The 24554-nt window shown below is 42.4% G+C and overlaps 2 protein-coding genes and 1 pseudogene across 17 annotated transcripts in view; 1 reads left to right on the top strand and 2 right to left on the bottom strand.

Moving 5' to 3' along the window:
* LOC110507530 (yjeF N-terminal domain-containing 3) overlaps window positions 1-12247 on the bottom strand; it is a 73032-nt gene extending 60785 nt beyond the window's left edge. The window contains exon 1 of the mRNA XM_021587613.3: window positions 12021-12247. Within this exon, the coding sequence (XP_021443288.1) occupies window positions 12021-12076 (56 nt within the window). The 5' untranslated portion in view covers window positions 12077-12247. The remainder of the gene's footprint in view (window positions 1-12020) is intronic.
* Window positions 12248-13604: 1357 nt separating this feature from the next.
* On the top strand, window positions 13605-14612 carry LOC110511465 (testis-specific serine/threonine-protein kinase 6-like; annotated as a pseudogene).
* A 1088-nt stretch (window positions 14613-15700) lies between these two features.
* The window catches only part of LOC110507450 (transcriptional repressor p66-alpha), a 43092-nt gene continuing 34238 nt past the window's right edge, over window positions 15701-24554 (bottom strand). For 2 of the 16 annotated variants that reach the window (XM_090205963.1, XM_090205643.1), the window contains exons 6-11: window positions 23226-23345; window positions 22547-22741; window positions 22078-22345; window positions 19686-20092; window positions 18962-19088; window positions 15701-18227 (exon numbers count right to left, since the gene is read on the bottom strand). In XM_090205963.1, coding sequence (XP_090062089.1) covers window positions 18088-18227; window positions 18962-19088; window positions 19686-20092; window positions 22078-22345; window positions 22547-22741; window positions 23226-23345 — 1257 coding nt within the window. In that variant the 3' untranslated portion in view covers window positions 15701-18087. Of the gene's footprint in view, window positions 18228-18862; window positions 19089-19685; window positions 20093-22077; window positions 22346-22546; window positions 22742-23210; window positions 23346-24554 lie in introns of all 16 variants that reach the window. The other 14 variants (XM_036968551.2, XM_036968372.2, XM_090205931.1 and 11 more) reach the window with 7 other exon arrangements.

The following is a 24554-nucleotide window of genomic DNA, read 5'->3' as shown; positions in this document are numbered from 1 at the left end:
GGTGCAGTAATCTGTGAGCTGCTCTGACAGTTGGTGCTTAAAGCTAGTGAGGGAGATAAGTGTTTCCAGTTTCAGAGATTTTTGTAGTTCGTTCCAGTCATTGGCAGCAGAGAACTGGAAAGAGAGGCGGCCAAAGAAAGAATTGGTTTTGGGGGTGACTAGAGAGATATACCTGCTGGAGCGTGTGCTACAGGTGGGAGATGCTATGGTGACCAGCGAGCTGAGATAAGGGGGGACTTTACCTAGCAGGGTCTTGTAGATGACATGGAGCCAGTGGGTTTGGCGACGAGTATGAAGCGAGGGCCAGCCAACGAGAGCGTACAGGTCGCAATGGTGGGTAGTGTATGGGGCTTTGGTGACAAAACGGATTGCACTGTGATAGACTGCATCCAGTTTGTTGAGTAGGGTATTGGAGGCTATTTTGTAAATTACATCGCCAAAGTCGAGGATTGGTAGGATGGTCAGTTTTACAAGGGTATGTTTGGCAGCATGAGTGAAGGATGCTTTGTTGCGAAATAGGAAGCCAATTCTAGATTTAACTTTGGATTGGAGATGTTTGATATGGGTCTGGAAGGAGAGTTTACAGTCTAACCAGACACCTAAGTATTTGTAGTTGTCCACGTATTCTAAGTCAGAGCCGTCCAGAGTAGTGATGTTGGACAGGCGGGTAGGTGCAGGTAGTGATCGGTTGAAGAGCATGCATTTAGTTTTACTTGTATTTAAGAGCAGTTGGAGGCCACGGAAGGAGAGTTGTATGGCATTGAAGCTTGCCTGGAGGGTTGTTAACACAGTGTCCAAAGAAGGGCCGGAAGTATACAGAATGGTGTCGTCTGCGTAGAGGTGGATCAGAGACTCACCAGCAGCAAGAGCGACCTCATTGATGTATACAGAGAAGAGAGTCGGTCCAAGAATTGAACCCTGTGGCACCCCCATAGAGACTGCCAGAGGTCCGGACAACAGACCCTCAGATTTGACACACTGAACTCTATCAGAGAAGTAGTTGGTGAACCAGGCGAGGCAATCATTTGAGAAACCAAGGCTGTTGAGTCTGCCGATGAGGATGTGGTGATTGACAGAGTCGAAAGCCTTGGCCAGATCAATGAATACGGCTGCACAGTAATGTTTCTTATCGATGGCGGTTAAGATATCGTTTAGGACCTTGAGCGTGGCTGAGGTGCACCCATGACCAGCTCTGAAACCAGATTGCATAGCAGAGAAGGTATGGTGAGATTCAAAATGGTCGGTAATCTGTTTGTTGACTTGGCTTTCGAAGACCTTAGAAAGGCATGGTAGGATAGATATAGGTCTGTAGCAGTTTGGGTCAAGAGTGTCCCCCCCTTTGAAGAGGGGGATGACCGCAGCTGCTTTCCAATCTTTGGGAATCTCAGACGACACGAAAGAGAGGTTGAACAGGCTAGTAATAGGGGTGGCAACAATTTCGGGAGATAATTTTAGAAAGAAAGGGTCCAGATTGTCTAGCCCGGCTGATTTGTAGGGGTCCAGATTTTGCAGCTCTTTCAGAATTGGTGGGGACAGAGGAAATTATCTCAATCACATTACATTGTCTAGGACATGGAGAGCCTGTGCTGGTACTAGTTGAGGTGTTTTCTTCCATCACCTGCAACCACTGATTTCACACACACACACACCTTCATTACTAAGATTTAGTATCTGCTGATGCTCATTAAAGAGGTCTGAAAGAGAAGAGAAACTGTTCATCTTACTCAGTGACTCCTGTTGTGAGCACCCCCTTCCTTCATCATCACCTTAATACCCCCCCACCTCATCAGGCTCCCAGCAGCTGTCACACAGCATCAAGCAAAAGCAAATGGAGGAGTACAGATTGTCAAATAATGGATCTCAGCAGGCAACAGCTCCGCTGTCCAAATGTACAGGGTAAGTGATCATGTAGCCCAGAGGTTCTTACGCTTTTTCAGCTTGAGAAATGAAAAACACAGAATTCTGCTTTAATGCAACCCCCGGTAGCAAGACTTCATATAGGCTCAATATACACTGAGTGTACAAAACATCAGGAACACCTTCCTAATATTGAATTGTACTCCCCCCCCCCCCCCCTAATGATCAATTAGCTAATCCAAGTTTATCATTTTAAAGGCTAACACAACGTGCCATTGGAACACAGGAGTGATGGCTGCTGCCTCTGTACGCCTATGTAGATATTCCATTTAAAAAAATCTGCCATTTCCAGCTACAATAGTCATTTAAAACATTAACAATGTCTACACTATATTTCTGATCAATTGATGTTATTTTAAATGAACAAAAACATGTGCTTTTCTTTCAAAAACAAGGACATTTCTAAGTGACCCCAAACTTTTGAACGGTAGTGTACACTGTCAACTGTGGGACCTTATATAGACAGGTGTGTGCCTTTATAAATCAATTCCAATCAATTGAATTTACCACAGGTGGACTCCAATCAAGCTGTAGAAACATCTCAAGGATGATCAATGGAAACAGGATGCACCTGAGCTCAATTTCGAGTCTCATAGCAAAGAGTCTGAATACTTATGTAAAGAAGGTTTTTATTTTTTATTTTTTACATTTAATACATTTGCAAAAATGTTCTAAAAACCTGTTTGTGCTTTGTCATGATGGGGTATTGTGTGTAGATTGCTGAATATTTTTTTTCATTTTATCCATTTTAGAATGAGGCTGTAACGTAACAAAATGTGGAAAAGGTCAAGTAGTCTGAATACTTTCCGAAAGCCCTGTATATACACACAGACAGACACGTACAATCACGCACACACACAGCCAGTCCTGACAGGCTAGCTTAGTGTATCCACTGAAAGATTACACACAGGCATTTAGAGGTCAGATAAACAAGATTTTGCTTGTAAAACAAATGTTAGACTTTTTGAATGAGAAAGTGTTTTTCCCTGCCCTCCCCCATTCTGTCTCTTGTTATACTGTGTTGACAAAGCCTGGACACCCTGCTGAATGAAGCCTTGGGTCTAATATAAACCAGACTCGGCAGGGTTATGTAGCTAAAGAAGACAGGAACTATCCAGAATTGGGACATGCATAAGAACAAAAGCTCCAATCTCAGCAAATGCTGAGCTACTGTGTCCCTCATTCCACACTGCCCGGGACCGGGATTTGCTAGCTAGCTCTGTGCTGCATGGATGTACCGCTGTGGTTAAAGATACAGTGTCTGTCTCCCTGCCTGCCTGCTTGCTGGTCTCCTAAGCCTCCCATACTTTAATTTAATTGAAGCGGGCCTATCCGTCGCTATGCATCCACCCACCCACACCCAACAACTCCACACAGCTCACCTCCTCACAGATACAACACCGACAACACTCCACTCAAACAACATCTATAATCACATATCCTTCCCAGCCACGAAAACAGTTGCTGTGACAACATATTATGGCATATGCATGGATGTATCGCCCCTTCAACACAAAAAATGTATGCATATGTAAAATATACATTGCACACACTACATAAAATCCCTATGCATTATGAATGGAATTATTGGTGGTTGGTAAATGAACCACTTCTATCAGCCTGGTTATGTGAGTGACTGTTTCTCTGCAGTATAACTAAAGCCCAGAGGTAAAGACTATAAAAGCAGTGTAAACTGTTACCGTGATGCTTTTTTGCGGCTAGAACTTAATGAACAGCAATACACTGTGCAGGCTTTATAAGCTATCCCCAAATAACCAGGAGAGATCAGTGAGGCTGGAGCCTTCTCTCCAGGGTCATTCTCTAGTCAATGAGGCTCAGCTCGCATATGGAAGGCAGTAGTACAGTGGCACTACAGGACTTATTACAATGAGAAACAGAGTGTTAGAAAGAGTGGCAAGAATGTTTACCGGCATAGGAGACATGGATAATGTTGAGACAATGTTATTCTGACGTTGAAAGACCCTTCACTGGTGAATTTGAGGGAAATGTAAACCAACATCACTAGTCTGGTTCATTACATGGTACTGCATACGAGATTAATAAAAATACAGCATTGTATGTCATGCATATAAATAGGCTGTGAGCTATCAGGCCAGTAGCAGTGACAGTGGGCCAGGCCAACCTCATGGTATTTTTCACAGTAGGCTAATACATACAAATCAATACAAATACAGAATGCCTATGGGTAATGCTTATGAACGGGCCATAGCTATCAAGGCCACTGACAGTGTGACAGGACAGAGGGTGTGAAGTTGACAGTGACATTAGAGGCAGAAATCTCTAGACTTGTAATTACCAGACTGATCACCACTACGTGTGCAGCATTAAATATAAGCTTGCGGCATCAGTAGGCTCGAGAGGCTAATAAATCTCTCTGGCATCCAGACATTAAGTCTGTAACCTTCCCATTGTGTTCCATCCAACACCATGTAATTTACCATGTTCCTCACTGACTGTATGGTGTTTAGATGCCAGCGTGTGTCAGTCAGGGTGTGTGTGTCTGAGATAAGCATCTGTGTTTGCTTACGCGCATCATGTGTGTTTGTTTGCACAAGCCTGTATGTGTGTGGAGAAGCTCCATCAAACACCTCTCCTGGCAGCCTCCTACTCTATAGAGACAGGAACAAGCCGTCTGTGTGGACTATGAGGACATCCCATTTGGGGGAAAAAATACATTTGAAATGTATTTCTAGATACATTTTTAAGGACGCATGTGAAATATTGAAAAATTGGCCAAATAATGTATTTTTTTTAAAATTATTTAATACATCCCAAAAAGGAAAAGTGGGGCAAAAAAAGTAGTTAGTCAGCCACCAATTGTGCAAGTTCTCCCACTTAAAAAGACGAGAGAGGCCTGTAATTTTCTTCATAGGTACACTTCAATTATGATAGACAAAATGAGAAAAAAAGATTGAGAAAATCACATTGTTACTTTGACCTGCAGAGAGCTGGGACCATTCACTAGGTCCCCCCATGTGGTTCTGGGATTTTTGCTCACCGTTCTTGTGATCATTTTGACCCCACAGGGTGAGATCTTGCGTGGAGCCCCAGATCGAGGGAGATTATCAGTGGTCTTGTATGTCTTCCATTTCCTAATAATTGCTCCCACAGTTGATTTCTTCAAACCAAGCTGCTTACCTATTGCAGATTCAGTCTTCCCAGCCTGGTGCAGGTCTACAATTTTGTTTCTGGTGTCCTTTGACAGCTCTTTGGTCTTGGCCATAGTGGAGTTTGGAGTGTGACTGTTTGAGGTTGTGGACAGGTGTCTTTTATACTGATAACAAGTTCAAACAGGTGCCATTAATACAGGTAACGAGTGGAGGAGAGGAGCCTCTTAAAGAAGAAGTTACAGGTCTGTGCGAGCCAGTAATCTTGCTTGTTTGTAGGTGACCAAATACTTATTTTTCACCATAATTTGCAAATAAATTCATTAAATGTGATTTTCTGGATTTTTTCTCCTCATTTTGTCTGTCATAGTTTAAGTGTACCTATGATGAAAATTACAGGTCTCTCTCATCTTTTTAAGTGGGAGAACTTGCACAATTGGTGGCTGACTAAATACTTTTATTGTAAATAAGATTACAATATGTTTCTAAACACTTCTACATTGTGAATGCTACCATTAGTAATGGGCAGTCCTGAATGGATTATGAATAATGAGGAGTGAGAAAGTTAGACGCACAAATATCATACCGTAAAAATATATTTTCACATGTATTCATCGATATATTTTGTAAATATATACACTACCGTTCAAAAGTTTGGGGTCACGTAGAAAAGTCCTTGTTTTTGAAAGAAAAGCACACTTCTTGTACATTAAAATAACATCAAATTGATCAGAAATACAGGGTACACATTGGTAATGTTGTAAATGACTATTGTAGCTGTAAACGTCAGATTTTTTATGGAATATCTACATAGGCGTACAGAGGCCCATTATCAGTAACCATCACTCCTGTGTTCCAATGGCACGTTGTTAATCCAAGTTTATAATTTTAAAAGGTTAATTGATCATTAGAAAACCCTTTTTGCAATTATGTTAGCAATTATGTTGTCCTGATTAAAGAAGTAATAAAACTGGCCTTCTTCAGACTAGTTGAGTATCTGGAGCATCAGCATTTGTGGGTTTGATTACAGGTTCAAAATGGCCAGAAACAAAGGACTTTCTTCTGAAACTCGTCAGTCTATTCTTGTTCATAGAAATGAAGGCTATTCCATGTGAGAAATTGCCAAAGAACTGAAGATCTCGTACAACGCTGTGTACTACTCCCTTCACAGAAAGCGCTAACTGGCTCTAACCAGAATAGAAAGAGGAGTGGGAGGCCCCGGTGCACAACTGAGCATGAGGACAAGTACATTAGTGTCTCTAGTTTGAGAAACAGACGCCTCACAAGTCTTCAACTGGCACTTTCATGAAATAGTACCCGCAAAACACCAGTCTCAACGTCAACAGTGAAGGGATGCTGGCCTTCTAGGCAGAGTTCCTCTGTCCAGTGTCTGTGTTCTTTTGCCCATCTTAATCTTTAATTTTTATTGGCCAGTCTGAGATATGGCATTTTCTTTGCAACTCTGCCTAGAAGGCCAACATCCCGGAGTCAGCTCTTCATTGCTGATGTTGAGACTGGTGTAAGCCTTTGTAGATATTCCATTAAAAAATCTGCCGTTTCCAGCTACAATAGTAATTTACAACAATAACAATGTCTACACTGTATTTCTGATCAATTTGATCAAAAATGTGCTTTTTTCTTTCAAAAACAAGAACAATTCTAAGTGACCCCAAACTTTTTAACGGTAGTGTATTTTTAAAATGTATTTGGTAATGTTACTTTTGATTGTATTTGTAAGAAATATGTGTTTACATTCAAATGTATGGCAAATATTTAAAAAAAATGTACCAATCATACTGCAATGAAATCTATATTATTTTACTTTTCAAGGCAGAAACATTTACATACATTCAGGCAGTAACTAACAATCATTGATGTGGGAGCAGTTACTTTCAATCATTCAGACATAGACCTACAGCACCAGTCAAAGGTTTGGACACACATACTCATTCAAGGGTTTTTCTTAATTTTGACTATTTTCTACATTGTAGAATAATAGTGAAGACATAAAAACTATGAAATAACACATATGGAATCATGTAGTAACCAAAAAAGTGTTAAAGAAATCAAAATATATATTTGAGATTCTTCAAAGTAGGCACCCATTGTCTTGATGACAGCTTTGCACACTCTTGGCATTCTCTCAACCAGCTTCACCTGGAATGTTTTTCCAACAGGTCATCTGATGAAGCACTCCATCACTCTACTTCTTGGTTAAATAGCCCTTACACAGCCTGGAGGTCTGTTGGCTATTCTGGGGCGGCAGGGTGGTTAGAGTGTTGGACTAGTAACCGGAAGGTTGCAAGTTCAAACCCCCGAGCTGACAAGGTAAATCTGTCGTTCTGCCCCTGAACAGGCAGTTAACCCACTGTTCATAGGCCGTCATTGAAAATAAGAATTTGTTCTTAACTTGCCTAGTTAAATAAAGGTAAAATAAGGTAAAATAAAATAAATTTGTCCTGTTGAAAAACAAATGATAGTCCCACTAAGCACAAACCAGATGGGATGGAGTATTGCTGCAGAATGCTGTTGTAGCCATGCTTAAGTGTGCCTTGAATTCTAAATAAATCACAGACAGTGTCACCGGCAAAGCACCCCCAAACCATCACACCTCTTCCTCCATGCTTCACGGTGGGAACCACACATGCAGAGATCATTCTGTTCACCTACTCTGCGGCTCGAAAAGACACGGCTGTTGGAACCAAAAATCTCACATTTGGACTCATCAGACCAAAGGACAGATTTCCACTGGTCTAAATGTCCATTGCTTGTGTTTCTTGGCCCAAGCAAGACTCTTATTATTGGTGTCCTTTAGTAGTGGTTTCTCTGCAGCTATTCAACCATGACGGCCTGATTCACAAAGTCTCCTCTGAACAGTTAATGTTGAGATGTGTCTGTTACTTAAACTCTGTGAAGCATTTATTTGGGCTGCAATCTGAGGTGCAACTCTAATGAACTTATCTGCAGCAGAGGTAACTCTGGGTCTTCCTTTCCTGTGGTGGTCCTCATGAGAGACAGTTTCATCATAGCGCTTAATGGTTTTTGTTACGGCACTTGAAACATTTTCCGGATTGACTGATCTTCATGTCTTAAAGTAATGGACTGTCGTTTCTCGTTGCTTATTTGAGCTGTTCTTGCCATAATATGGACATGGTCTTTTACAAATAGGGCTGTCTTCTGTATACACCCTACCTTGTCACAACACAACTGATTGGCTCAAACGCATTAAGAAGAAAATAAATTAACAAGGCACACCTGTTAATTTAAATGCATTCCAGGTGACTGACTACCTGATGAAGCTCGTGGAGAGAATACCAAGAGTGTGCAAAGATGTCATCAACGCAACAGTTGGCTACTTTGAAGAATCTAAAATATATTTTGATTTGTTTAACACTTTTTTTTGGTTACTACATGATTCCATATGTGTTATTTCATAATTTTGATGTCTTCACTATTATTCTACAATGTAGAAAGTACAATTAACGGTAAAACGATGAATGAGCAGGTGTGTCCAAACTTTTGACTGGTGCTGTACATGGAAACATTAAGCGATCTGGGAATAAAGAAATAAAGGGCAGGAAGCTATGAGTTTGATGGTTTTCTTAAAAACGGCATTGTTGGTTAAGGGCTTGTAAGTAAGCATTTCACAATACAATTTGATTTCTAAAGGGGGGAAGATTCTATGGTAAGGGCTTTTATAATACAGGGTAAAAAAAAACAAAGACAAACACAATACCATATATGCAATATTAACTGGGGCTAAGGGGTGGTATTAGGAAGGTGGGCGAAATAGTGACAGCCTTGGCGTGTAAAAGCTCAACCTTTAACAGAGTACAACATACAAATTAAACTGGCATGACACCGGCATGTGGTTAACCCAAAGAGAGCTGATACAAGGCCTCCAACAAGCCACGCCTCCAGATCCTCTAATAGGCTGACACAGCTACAATATATTTTGTCAACATTTATTTTTATTGTACTTGACACATACCAAAAGCACTATAATGCATTCAAATGACTACAAAAATTACTCCAAACGTGATACATTATTAGTCATGTAGTGGCTCCAGGTCTTTCACATCTTGGGCACTAGATTTTTTCACAATTTAATTAAACTGAAGACAGGCACTTCCTAAAGTCCTTTTTTATGTAACCTCTTGAGATGGCAACTGTTTTATGACGTTTAACAAAACGTAGTTTTTTTACTCACCATATCAATTTAAATAATCTCCACTAACCATGTTTCCATCCACAAGTCATACCATTAGATATGTTTTACTGTCACGATAGCTGTGATAGAAACGGGAAGTTTTGGTACAATTGTATAAATGACGACAATTTGTTCGTTCGACATGGTGGGATCTTTTTTGTCTGTAAAATGTATTATGCGAGAAACGGCTTTACGCGCAAATATTGATATAATAACCATCATATCGAAATAAACTCACACGATGATATGTGGTGTGGTCCTCGCACTACGATTTGAGAAACCATGCAGTTTATTAGGCTACAGACGACATAAATGATGATCAACTTCACAGGGTGGTGAAAGTGCACGATGATCTTGATGCTCCTTTCCAATAAATATCGATGGCCTTATTGTGACATGATGATCGATGTTTGACAAATGAACATATTCTCATTTTTATCCATAATAATCTCATCATATAGACTAGCATACCCACTGTATCTGGAAACTGTTGGCTGGAGCGCACGTACCAAGACCAGAGTAAGCACATTTGCTATTTAATACAAACGTTTTTGTGACAAAACTATTGTTTTTTATTTTTATTCTGTACATGAAAGCGTAAGTGAAAAACTACATTTTGTGTGCCCTGCGTCATCACGCACTGCTTTTTATCTGCATCACCAGATAACCAATGATGGGGAAATGCGCCTATTTTGTTGATGCAGATTTTGGAATATTCGCATCAAAATGTGTAACCAATTGGATGGAAACCTAGCTACTGGTCAATACGTAAAGACTAATTTAAGAATCCTCTGAAGGGGCAAACTATGTCATATGCCGAATTAGGAAATACCTTGGCCACCCTGTAGACCAGATGTCATAGTCATGCATTTCTGGAATTGTCATGCATTTGAGCAAAGATGCAAATGTATGTCCATGCATCTGTGGAATACATGTAATATCTCTGGAATACATGTAATATCTCTGGAATACATGTAATACATGTAATATCTCTGGAATACATGTAATATCTCTGGAATACATGTAATACATGTAATATCTCTGGAATACATGTAATACATGTAATATCTCTGGAATACATGTAATATCTCTGGAATACATGTAATACATGTAATATCTCTGGAATACATGTAATACATGTAATATCTCTGGAATACATGTAATACATGTAATATCTCTGGAATACATGTAATATCTCTGGAATACATGTAATACATTTAATATCTCTGGAATACATGTAATACATGTAATATCTCTGGAATACATTTAAGGCATTTTAAGTGAAATATATTGAAATGTATTTATTTTTTGTATTGGACTATGTGGACATGTGGATGAGTGTAACCTCTGAGGCGCCCACCTCCAGGTACCACTGTCATGCTGTTATTTCTATTTTATTTATTTAACTAGGCAAGTCAGTTAAGAACAAATTCTTATTTACAATGACGGCCTGCCGACGACGCTGGGCCAATTGTGCGCCATCCTATGGGACTCCCAATCACGGCCGGATGTGATACAGCCGGAATTCGAACCAGGTACTATAGTGACGCCTCTTGCACTGAGATGCAGTGCCTTAGACCGCTACACCATTCGAGAGCCATGTAATGGCCTGATTAGCTAACAGGCATCCCTGATTTAGAAGTGATGAAATTACACTTTAGGACGGCAGCAGGGACATGGTTAGCATACCAACACTAAATTAAACATGATTGGCTGATTCAATCACAGGAACAGTAATTATAATCAATTCAGGCATCTTGATCCCGCTAAGGAAGACAGGTGGAGAGAGGTTGGAACTGCCTAGAATACACACAGCAGGAATAGTTAGATTTTCTAGGGCAGATGTGCGTTTTGTCTGTAGTCTCTGCCAATATCTAATCAAAGTACTAAAAGCAATACTCTTAGATCAATGTATGCAAATTGTATTCAGAGTTATGGTTTTATATATATATATATATATATGTGTGTAACTCCATACATTTATAAATAATGTACATTATAGAGTTCATCATCCTCTTACATATCAACACAGTGTATTACAATCAGCCTAGAACTTAGTCTTCTGTCTTAGACAGACAGGGGATCTCCGGAATTGATTCACATCCTGCTCCAAATCAGTACCTGACAGGCAGGCAGCAGAATCAAGCCCTAGCAGGTATCACCTTAGCCCTTGACCATGACAGTTCCATTACATTACACATAAGAGTCATTGGACGAAGGTGTCTTCTGTGCTTGGTCTGAACATTAACACGCATCACTTGCGGAACAGTTTAGGAAGCATATCAGAGAGAAATAATTTTCAAATTGTCTAACGACACAAATATATTGTCACTGAAAAGTACTCTTGGCTGCAATTGTGTTCAAACCGCCTTGATATGAGTTCCCTTTGTTCTTTTTCTCTCAGGGCTGCGAGAGAAACATGAGTTGGTGTGACAGGTTTTGTTATCTGTTGCATAAAAGTACAGTAATGAATGCAGTCGGCAGCCACAGGGGGGACTGCTCTGGACACTTGTCTCTACACAGAGAACCACCTCTCTGGATGAAAACCTACATCACTCACCCAACTTAATGCCTACAATATAAAAACATAAACGCTCATACGCCATCAGCTATCAAAAGGTCCATTCACATTTACATGCAGGATGTGTAAAACAGAGTTCACAATCCATAATAAAAGATGTAGGCTACTGCCAGCCGGCATTGGATCATTTTTGTAAATTGAGAGCAGGAATAGCTGTGTTGCCCTAATTCTGCTAAGTGCCTACCTGAGATACCGCAGTAGCTCGATGGTCTCCGCCGGTTCAGTCGAGCTGTGGTTCATCTTTTGGCAGCCTGGGAGGATTCAGTACATACGCAGGAGGAGGGTAGAATGAGCTGCACTGCTTTACAGAATACACTCTTGTTCTCTCTCTGTCTGCTATTTCCCACTCAGAACGCTCTCTCTCATGTTTGTATCAGCAGCCCTTCTCTGAGAGAGACAGCCAATTAAGACGCAGGGAGATATGGACGTAGCCAGCTGATTGGCCCAGCCTGCGGTGAGTCGTAGAAGCTCAGACAGAAAGTACTGCCCCCCTCAGTGGCAAAACCAACAAACCCTCTGTGGAAAAACTGGAGTAGAGTGGGGAATGCCTCAAAGCTCTGCAGATTACAATCACACAGACACAATAACAATGCCTGTCATCTTATAGAGGGGGAGGCTGGAAATGTATACAAATGTATATAGACAAATGTGAAATCTTTGGTGGCATTGAGCATAATACAACGTTCACAAAATCCCATAAATACCAGATGAATGTATTGCATTGAATATATTGATGGTTTAATCTGTGCCTGAAACTTGAAGTAGATGGGATCGTGGTTATATGTGTTTGAAGCATGAAAGAGAATAAAACATGTTTACAGTAAATCCCCAACTGCACACACACACAAATTATGCATTCAAGTCTGACGCAAACACACACACACACACACAACCTCCATAAGCAGAAGTGTATACAGTACAGTAAAAACAACCATTGCCAATAGCTACCAAGCCAAGGGCTGTGGCTCCTAACTTGGTCGAGATATCAAACAATAGCTCACATTGTTCAGGAAAGGTCAGGGCTGCTCACAACATTCTAGCCTGTTCTACATTCCAGCAGGCCTGCTCTATGAAGTTCTAACAAACAGTCAGCCAGCAGGCCTGCTCTATGAAGTTCTAACAAACAGTCAGCCAGCAGGCCTGCTCTATGAAGTTCTAACAAACAGTCAGCCAGCAGGCCTGCTCTATGAAGTTCTAACAAACAGTCAGCCAATAGCCTGCTCATTTTATGAACAATTGAAAGTCCAGTTGTTTTTGGTCAGTTTGTATAGTGTGGTGAGTGACAGGACAATGGGAAGACACTCATCTGGACACCAATTTTGGGGAAAATGTAGATTAGACTCCTTCCTTTTTGTTCCTTCTATTGAGTAAGTTCTTGTAAAAAAAGGAACCCAAACAGCTGTACCTGTGTATTAATAGAGACAGACACATGCATGAGGCCAAGGAGATTCTTGGTGCGGTCTACCACCCTGAGGTCATATTAAGACATTACAGCTAACAAAATCCAATTAGAGGGATTGTTGCATTTCATACAGCCAAGTAGACAAAATAAGATAAAAATGTATTAATTATTGATCAGAGTCAGTAATATGTGATTATTTAGGCTAAGCCCCAGCATGCCACTGACGATAAACCCTCATGTGCTGGCAGGTTTTGCTAGTTTTAATGTCTATGGTTGTCATAATGTCGTCACAATACACGCGCAAACACGACCGTGACCTTATCAATGTGTCTCCGATGTTTTTTATCTCAACGTTGTCACCGCCACCTGAGACACATAACTGTTCCTCAAATTGGTCGAAGAGCGTGCGACCACCGGCGTTCATGACCCGATGGGGCAACAGCCAGACAAATTTTGAAGAGCAAAGTCAAACATACCTTTTTGAACATGTGCACGGAAAAAGTTCTGCGCGGGATGGGCTACAAATTGGGGGTGACAATCGGGGAGGGAAGCTACTCCAAAGTCAAACTGGCAAGCTCAAAGAAACACAATTCCGAGGTCGCCATAAAAATTGTGGACCGCAAAAAGGCGCCTCACGACTTTGTCCACAAGTTTCTACCCAGGGAGCTGACGCTTCTGAGGGAAGTGAGACATGACAATATTGTCCATGTGCACGAATTCATCGAGGTTTGCATCGGCCGACTATACATCGTGATGTAAGCGGCAACAACGGACCTTCTCCAAAAAATCCAAGAGGTAAATTCCATCCCCATTGTCCAAGCCAAGACCATGTTCTCCCAGATAGTTCACAGCACTGACAATCTCCATCAACACAACATCGTCCACCGAGACATGAAATGTGAGAATGTACTACTGACAAGGGACAACAAAGTCAAGATCACAGACTTTGGTTTTGGGAGGTTTGCCATGGGCTATCCTGAACTGAGCAGCACTTACTGTGGTTCCGCGGCCTACGCCGCGGAACCACAGTAAGTGGGTACTGCTTGGAGTTCCATACGATCCCAAGAAATATGACGTGTGGAGCCTGGGTGTGATTCTGTATGTCATGGTCACTGGGTGCATGCCTTACGACGATTCCAATGTCCGCAAACTCCCTCGCGCTCAGCGCAAGGCCTTGGTCTACCTGGATGACGTCACCGTGGAAGAGCCATGCCAGCTGTTCATTGCCTATCTGTTGCAGTTCTGCCCTTCTTCCCGTCCGACAATCCAACAGGTGGCAGAGCAGTCTTGGTTGCAATAGGCAAGGATGTGCATGATTAAATCATGTGTACCCTAATTGGAAATCCGACCACTTTCATTTGTTAATTTAGGTTAATGATCGCTATTAGCTGCTGGACATATTGTAGGTCTATTCATGTGCTAATTTATTCAGATGTATTCATGAAGTTATTTTGTCTTTTGAACAATATAAAGCTATAAGTAGACTGTTGGGAGACAACAAAAAAGCAAAACATTCAATAATTTTTTGGACTCTAGGCCTGGCTACTTTGCAGTCTACTTTTCTCTTCCATTCGTAATGAAACACATGGAGCGAACATTTTTCACTGAACCTACCAACTGACCCGTTGAAACAGATGAGTCGTAACAATATCCGAAGCTTTGTTTACACCTGTAAATCAAAAGGATTTGACATTTAAATATGCAACCATGCACAAATTTACATCGGCACAGCACCTCCTCACTTTAGAAACGTTCAGCTTCAAAATGTCAAGCAGAGACACAGGTATCTTCTCTTGAACCGAAGAGAGCGCACGGCCTGTGACCTGAGCGTCAACGCAATCAAGGGGGAAAGACACACTGCTTTGGAGAGGCATGACCAGACAACCGCTCTAACCTGGCGCAGTACAATGCTGTGCTCGCCAAACCACTGAAGGGGCCAGAGGGAGAATCAGCTCTAGTCAAAGAGAAGCGTGGAAAAATTAAGACGCTCTGACCAAACTCCATCTCAGCTGTACTTATGCCGAAGGTGGTTGACAGAATTGAGCGCTAAAGGGCATCCAGAGGATTTTTACGCACACATTTAACCTATTTTACACACGCCTATGCAGTCTTCCGTTTGATGGGAAATTGGCATTCTGTTGAATTCTAATTCATGCCGTGCTGCTGCACCTACGTGGATTACTGTCATTTTAATGTTACAGCTTTTTCCATATAGGCCCATCGTTTGAATTTTAGACTGAAACATCTGATCAATCTTGGGCAACTTCAATTGATGCTGCATTTGAGTGCAATAAATACGTAATCCCTTGTGACATATGGATTTGAAAGGTCAGGCCAATAAGCCTGATCATGATATAAACTACAAGGTGCAATCCAATACAAAAAATGTGAACATTTCAAACGTCAGCAAGTCATTCAAGTCAATATTAGACACTAACAATACACAATCCCCAGAATAAAAATGGGTTTAAAATTCGTTTTATTATTATTACTTGACAGGAAAAAAATCTAAAACAAATAGAAGCATTTCTTGTAAAGAAAGAAAAAAGAAAAGTTTTCAGGGTTAGGTGCTATGCTTTAGTCTAAACAGTACTAGCACCCCTGGTAAAACGGAATGGTGTTTGGTTGTCGAACTGCAGCCGGCAGTATTCAGGACAGCACAGTAGTGGCTGCTGCACCAGCAGCCTGGAACAGGTCATTTTGCTAGATGGATACAGCTTATGTGAAATTTACATCGAAAGTTTTTGTATTTTCGCGAACCCTAATCCTTTTCCTAACCTTAACCTAATTCTCCTAACCTGCTATGAAGTCATTTTTGGCCAATTCGACAAATAAGCTGTAGCCGTTCTAGCTATAACCACTGGAACACTGGCCAAGACAATCACCATCAGTCATCATGTTTCTGAGAGCAGGGCTCCAAGAGATTGACAAAACAGGCAAATCCCAAATTACACCCTATATAGTTGAACACTTTTACTCACAGCTCTTTAAGTAGTTCACTATATGGAGAATGTGGTGTTATTCGAGATGCAAGCAAATCAATCCATCTGAAATCTGATCTAGGGGCAGCTATGAAAAAACAAGGTAACAAAATTATGATAATAGGTGGTCAGACAAATAGCTTAAGGTTACAGAAAACAACAGGGTTCATATGAAAATGTATTAATTAAGACTGTACTGTCTAAGGACACACACACTGCTATCAAAACATATCATCAGGAGAAAGCATGGACATTTTATAGGAAACAAAATGAAACATGAATGTGGCTGCACAAGACATTGAGATACAACCTAAATTGTAGCATTGTTTGATCATTTCCTTTCAGATTCATTTCTACTAGGCCACTGAACTGTGGTGTAGTTCTGAACCATGTTGTTTTGATACAGAAGCGTAACCTCATAAGCCCTCATATACTGACACGGCCCTGTCTTATTCCTTCTGAGGGAGCTTTGTAAGCATGGTGCATTTTTCAACAGCTTCTCGCCCTGTATTGCACCACCTATAAAAGTAAAATACCGCTGGCTTTACCACCAGATGGACTAGCTAGCTAATTAAGGGGTGACAACTCATACACTCACCTTTGTAAAAGAAAATACTAAAAGTATAATGTTGCTAGGTTTTCACATAACTACATTCTGAAAGCTGTCCAGCCTTTTAGATCAATGAGTGGGTGTGTAGGAACCGCTGGACACATGTAATCTAGAGTAGATCCATTGGAACTGAGGGCGTAAACAATATCTTAACTAATGACCCTACAACTACACCCAGAGACGGCATTTGCCTAGAGGAAAAGTAATGCACCACAACCGATGACTAAAAGCAAAATGATTTCATAAGATCACGTCCCTTCCCCCTCTCTTGCATTTCAGGAAAACAAGTACATCCCGTCTTTATTTTAACGCCGAGGGTTAAAACAGAAGAAAGAAGGGATCATTTGGGTGCAACAATTTCTTTGGAAGGTAACATTTTTTCAAAACTATTTTCAAGAATAGTCCTCCCACAATATGTTCTGTGTTTGTACATACAGTATTAAGTCAGTTACTTCATGTTTTTTTCAGCTTAGAAAACAAGTTTTTTTAAAATGTTTACACTAAACTATCAGATGTAAAACCACCTCAACAGTAATGTTACCTTTCAAACACAGACCTCCATGAGTCCAGTTCCAAAATGGTACAATCTCTCGACACAGGATATGATTTACAGAAAAAAAAAAAATAAATCTAACATTCAACCATACAAAATAACCAGACACACTGTAGGCTTCTCCTCAGTTCTGCACCACTGTCGACTCAAAAGAAGCAGTCTGTATGTATAGAGGTTTCGATTTTTTTCCCCAAGTCTTTTTTATTATTTTGTTTTTGCAAAGCTGAAGCCATTTTCATATTCCGTGGATGGTCCTCTAGACTCAGTCAGTCAGTGAGGCCAGAGAGAGACCCGGTCCTGGCTCTTCCAGGTAGAAGGGAGGGGGGGCGTTAACTGTCCTGTCACCTGCAGAGCCAAAGATACTTCTGGCCTGGGACATCCATCCCTCTCAGTGCGAATGTGTGAAGATCAGAACTGACCATGGAGGACAGGGCAGATGGGCACCAAAACTGTTTGAGAGAGATGAAGTCCATGCAACCCCTTTGACCCATGGGATGTAGCGTATCTCAGAGCCCTGTACTGTCCCAGTAACACCAGTACTCCACAATGGAACTGAAGACTCCGGACATCAGAGGAAGATGGTGGGAATTGTTTTTATTTCATAACTCCAGTGTAGATCATCTGGTGTTTGTTTTCCCAAGAGGATTCCATTGTTAGGTTAATCATGAGAATGACTATTATTAAGATTGATAATAAGTGGTGGTGTTATTTCCATGTGTTGGCTGTCTGGGAGATGGAGCGGGAGGGAATCATGTCCAGGAGGTACTCTCTCTGGCGCTCCAGGTTGGCTGAGGTGGTGGTCTTGTGGACAGACAGGCTGGGGTTCACATAGCCCATGGTCACACCTGAAGGAAGACAACAACCACAGCAGTGAGTATACAGGACAGGAACCAAGCCCAAAAAGCAGATATCTCAAACACCCTGTACCATCAGTTAGCCTGTCTGCAGGCTATACAGCCAGACCCTGCACCATCATTTAGCCTGTCTGCAGGCTATACAGCCATAGCAGAATAAAAGGACACAATTACATTTTAGTCACTTAGCCAGAGCAACTTACAAAACCAATTAGGGTTAAGTGCCTTGCTCAAGGGCACAGGCTTTTCACCTAATCGGCTCTGGGATTAGAACTAGAGATCTTTCAGTTTCTGGCCTAAGGCTTTTAACTGCTAGGCTGACTACCACCCAACCTGTAGAAGGCCCCAATGAATGAAACAATTCTACATTCTAACAATGAGTCTAACCCACCACCTGTTAATAACACAGGAAAGGCAAGGGGAGAGAGAGAGAGGGGGACAGCTTGCTAATCATATCAGACTGACTGTCACCACATTGAAGTAAAAACAAACCTTCCACAACCTTTAGTGAACCCATGATGCATTTCAGGTCACTAGGTAGGGAGAGAATGGCGAGAGAAGAGAACAGATGCAGAGAGAAAGGAGGTGAGGACAGGCTTGTCTCTGTTCTGTAGAGGTTCATCTACCTGAGTTCCCGGTGGTCTGCTTCCTCCAGGCGTTGGGGTCGGCTGAGGAGTTACTGCTGCTGCCCTTTGTCCCCTGCACCGGGCGCATGGCATGCTTACCTGGCCTGCTGACCAGCGACGCTGCGGTCACAGCGTTCTGCAGCTGCTGAGAGGACGTGGAGAACGAGTGAGTGACACCGCGAGACCCTACCACCTGCTGCACACTACGGGACATCTGACCAGAGCTCTGAGAGAAGGGAGAAAACAGGAACGTTAGTAATTAACCAATGTGTTCATAGACTCAAAAAGTATGCCACAGTTTTTTTCTTCTTCCAGGAATCAAAAAATGTACACCAGACAAGCTTCCCCTTCCTTATGAGTTGGTAGTGAGAGTAAAAGTATTTGGTTTTAAATATACTTAATTATCAAAAGTAAAAGGTATAATCATTTCAAATTTCTTACATTAGGCAAACCAGATGGTGCCATTTTCTTGTTTTTTATTTACGGATAACCAGGGGTAGACTTCAACACTCAAACATCATTACAAATGAAGCATGTCTGTTTAGTGATCAGTGGCAGTAGGGATGACCACTGATGTTCTCTTGATAAGTGTGTGAATTAGGACATTTTACTTTCCTGCTAAGCATTTAAAATGTAACGAGTACTTTTTGGTTGAAGGGAAAATGTAAGGAGTAAAAAGTACATACTTTTTTTTAGGAATGTAGTGAAGTAAAAGTTGTTATAAATAGTGAAGTACAGATGCCCCAAAAAACGACTTAAGTAGTACTTGAACGTATTTTTACACCACTGGTGTGTAGCGTTTGTGTTGTGTCCCACTGCTGACCTGCTTGATGGAGGAGTGGTGGCGGGCCATAGGCGTGCCTCTATGCTGCTGGAGCTGGGCTCTCGCCTGCTTGTACTGTTGAGACACCAGCACATGCTGCTGCTGCTCACTCTTCATCCTTGAGGAAGAAGAGGGCATTTTGGAGACGGGGGTGGCGGCCTGCTGGAGGATCCGCTGCTCTACTTCCTGCTCCTGCTGCAGGGCCTTGACGAAGGCCGCCTTCAGACGGTTGGTGTGCTGCGCCTTCAGGGCTTTCTTGAGGTTGGACGACATGCACTGGTCGCACAGGACGGGGCCGCTCTTCTCTGAGCGCCAGCACGACGTGAAATCCGTCTTGCACTGGGCGCAGGTGTGCGGCTCCATGGGGATGGGGGTCGCCAGGGCCACTGACTGACCCTGTTTCTTGCCTGAGTGAAATACCAAAAAATGACATGTCAGTATTATGTACCTTAGGCCTATATCCATCCTGCCCTGCCTATCTATGGTCTACGAAAGCCAAGTCAACAAACAGATCACTGACCATCTCGAATCCCAATGTACCTTCTCCGCTGTGCAATCGGGTTTCCGAGCCAGTCACGGTTGCACCTCAGCCACGCTCAAGGTACTAAACGATATCATAACCGCCATCGATAAAAGACAGTACTGTGCAGCCGTCTTCATCGACCTGGCCAAGGCTTTCGACTCTGTCAATCACCATATTCTTATCGGCAGACTCAGTAGCCTCGGTTTTTCTAACGACCGCCTTGCCTGGTTCACCAACTACTTTGCAGACAGGGTTCAGTGTGTCAAATCTGAGGGCATGTTGTCCGGTCCTCTGGCAGTCTCTATGGGGGGTGCCACAGGGTTCAATTCTCGGGCCAAATTTTTTTTCTGTATATATCAATGATGTTGCTCTTGCTGCGGGCGATTCCCTGATCCACCTCTACGCAGACGACACCATTCTGTATACTTCTGGCCCTTCCTTGGACACTGTGCTATCTAACCTCCAAACGAGCTTCAACGCCATACAACACTCCTTCCGTGGCCTCCAACTGCTCTTAAACGCTAGTAAAACCAAATGCATGCTTTTCAACCGTTCGCTGCCTGCACCCGCACGCCCGACTAGCATCACCACCCTGGATGGTTCCGACCTAGAATATGTGGACATCTATAAGTACCTAGGTGTCTGGCTAGACTGTAAACTCTACTTCCGGACTCATATTTTATTTTTTATTTTATTTCACCTTTATTTAACCAGGTAGGCTAGTTGAGAACAAGTTCTCATTTGCAACTGCGACCTGGCCAAGATAATATCAAACATCTCCAATCCAAAATCAAATCTAGAGTCGGCTTTCTATTCCGCAACAAAGCCTCCTTCACTCACGCCGCCAAACTTACCCTAGTAAAACTGACTATCCTACCGATCCTCGACTTCGGCGATGTCATCTACAAAATAGCTTCCAATACTCTACTCAGCAAACTGGATGCAGTTTATCACAGTGCCATCCGTTTTGTTACTAAAGCACCTTATACCACCCACCACTGCGACCTGTATGCTCTAGTCGGCTGGCCCTCGCTACGTATTCGTCGCCAGACCCACTGGCTCCAGGTCATCTACAAGTCCATGCTAGGTAAAGCTCCGCCTTATCTCAGTTCACTGGTCACGATGGCAACACCCACCCGTAGCACGCGCTCCAGCAGGTGTATCTCACTGAACATCCCTAAAGCCAACACCTCATTTGGCCGCCTTTCCTTCCAGTTCTCTGCTGCCTGTGACTGGAACGAATTGCAAAAATCTCTGAAGTTGGAGACTTTTATCTCCCTCACCAACTTTAAACATCTGCTAACTGAGCAGCTAACCGATCGCTGCAGCTATACATAGTCCATCGGTAAATAGCCCACCCAATTTACCTACCTCATCCCCATACTGTTTATATTTATTTACTTTTCTGCTCTTTTGCACACCAGTATCTCTACCTACACATGACCATCTGATCATTTATCACTCCAGTGTTAATCTGCAAAATTGTAATTATTCGCTTACCTCCTCATGCCTTTTACACACAATGTATATAGACTCTTTTTTTATTTTTTTCTACTGTGTTATTGACTTGTTTATTGTTTACTCCATGTGTAACTCTGTGCTGTTGTCTGTTCAAACTGCTATGCTTTATCTTGGCCAGGTCGCAGTTGTAAATGAGAACTTGTTCTCAACTAGCCTACCTGGTTAAATAAAGGTGAAATAAAAAATTTAAAAAATAAACTTTTCAAATAGAGCAAGGTGCTAGAATGAGAAGAACCCATGGCAGCCAACAAACAACTCACTAAGAGATTAGCTAAGACTACTACTGCCACCATAAAGACCTTGTGCTGACGCAAGGAATCAATATGTTTGATTAAAGTATAAACCCACCCCGTCCCAGTGTGTCCAGCAGGTTCTGCACCACCTCCTCCAGGCCCATCAGGTAGATGAACTCGTTGTTGGCTGCTGACGGCAGGAAGTTGCGCTCGGGCGCGGGAGGTTTGGGAGGAGGGATCTCCAGCAGTGTTTTCTCCAGCTGCTTACGCAACGCAAGCTTGGCGGCCGCCTGGCGAGCAGCCGGGGACTCGTTGGCCTGGACCGTGGACACGCCACTGCCCATCGCGGCCTGAGACGTCACAGATGAGCCCTTCTGAGAGCCCTGGGAAAAAGAGACACGCTCACTAGTCAGGATGAAATTAGATGAAGAAATAGTGCTGTTGGGAGTCCAACACTGTGGGGATGCATTTCTGAAATGTGCGTTTTGGAAGAGGACTTAATGTAAGATGCTGGCCAGTACACTGGTGACCTGGCAATAATGTAGTAATGTTTCTGTCTGACCTGGGTGATAGTGTGTTCTGACCTGTGGTATGTTGACCAGGACGTTGGTGTTGGGGACATTGGCCACCCTGATAAGGCCCTGCTGGATGACCCTCTGACCCTGCACCTGGACGTTGGGGACCGAGGCCCTGGGGGCCAGCAGCAGGGGAGGGGGGGCCGACCCAGAGTGCTGCTGCTGCCGCAAGGACGCGATCTGCTGGGGAGACACCGCAATGGGCTGACAATGTTACACACACACACACACACACACACACACACACACACACACGGCAGGAAATAAGGAGAGGAGAAGGGGGAAGTGGAGTCACACACACAGGGAGAGGGACAGAAAGAGGAGAGTGTAATGTTTACTGTTAATTTCTAGTTGTTTTTAGTTGATATTGTTTTGTGTCTTCTCACTGCCCAAAGCCCATTGAATTGAAAGGACATTGAGAGAAAATATGTCAATATCCATATCACTGTAAAAATTAATTTACTGGAATAGACTGACAAGCACAATGCGTGTAGAACCAACTAGTATTGTGCATTTAGTCTATTACTTAGAGAGAGTTCACTGCCAAGGAATAATGTGTTTTACAGCATGAAAGTAGCAGAAAAACATTATGAAAAAATACACAGATATAGAATTCATATTAATAAGTCACATTGCATAAGACAACAATAAAATAAGTTTAAACAGTAATCACCAGAGTATAAATTACCTGTGCCCCTCTGACGAGGGGTGGCATGACAGTCTGGGAGTTCAGTTTGGACGGGACGTGCTGCCCACCCCGGACTAATGGAGGAGGGATCACTATGCCTGAGCTACGGCCTGACGACACCTGGACACAAAACAAAACCAGGGTTTAAACTTTACACAATCAAATCAAATTTTATTAATTGCATACACAAACATTTAGCAGACGTAATTGCGGGTGAAGTGATATGCTTGTGCTCCTAGCTCCAACTGTGCAGAAATATCGAACAAAACACAATCTAAAAGTAAAAGAATGGAATTAAGAAATATTAGGATGCGCAATATCAGAGTCCAAAGTGTGTGTGTGTGTGTGTGTGTGTATACATACAGTGGGGCAAAAAAGTATTTAGTCAGCCAACAATTGTGCAAGTTCTCCCACTTAAAAAAAATGAGGCCAGTAATTTTCATCATAGGTACACTTCAACTATGACAGACAAAATTAGAAAATACAATCCTGAAAATCACATTGTAGGATTATTTATGAATTTATTTGCAAATTATGGTGGAAAATAAGTATTTGGTCAATAACACAAGTTATATACCCTTTGTTGGCGATGACAGGGGTCAAACATTTTCTGTAAGTCTTCACAAGGTTTTCACACACTGTTGCTGGTATTTTGGCCCATTCCTCCATGCAGATCTCCTCTAGAGCAGTGATGTTTTGGGGCTGTTGCTGGGCAACACAGACTTTCAACTCCCTCCAAAGATTTTCTATGGGGTTGAGATCTGGAGACTGGCTAGGCCACTCCAGGACCTTGAAATGCTTCTTACGAAGCCACTCCTTCGTTGCCCGGGCGGTGTGTTTGGGATCATTGTCATGCTGAAAGACCCAGCCACATTTCATCTTCAATGCCCTTGCTGATGGAAGGAGGTTTTCACTCAAAATCTCACAATACATGGCCCCATTCATTCTTTCCTTTACACGGATCAGTCGTCCTGGTCCCTTTGCAGAAAAACAGCCCCAAAGCATGATGTTTCCACCCCCATGCTTCACAGTAGGTACGGTGTTCTTTGGATGCAACTCAGCAACTCTTTGTCCTCCAAACACGACGAGTTGAGTTTTTACCAAAAAGTTATATTTTGGTTTCATCTGACCATATGACATTCTCCCAATCTACTTCTGGATCATCCAAATGCTCTCTAGCGAACTTCAGACAGGCCTGGACACGTCTGGCACTGCAGGATTTGAGTCCCTGGCGGCGTAGTGTGTTACTGATGGTAGGCTTTGTTACTTTGGTCCCAGCTCTCTGCAGGTCATTCACTAGGTCCCCCTGTGTGGTTCTGGGATTTTTGC

The sequence above is a fragment of the Oncorhynchus mykiss genome, chromosome 1, assembly GCF_057628025.1.
Source record: "Oncorhynchus mykiss isolate SJ-2025 chromosome 1, ASM5762802v1, whole genome shotgun sequence".
Taxonomy (NCBI): domain Eukaryota; kingdom Metazoa; phylum Chordata; class Actinopteri; order Salmoniformes; family Salmonidae; genus Oncorhynchus; species Oncorhynchus mykiss.
Note: the sequence above shows the minus strand (reverse complement) of the source record. Positions and strands in the feature narration are given on the sequence as shown.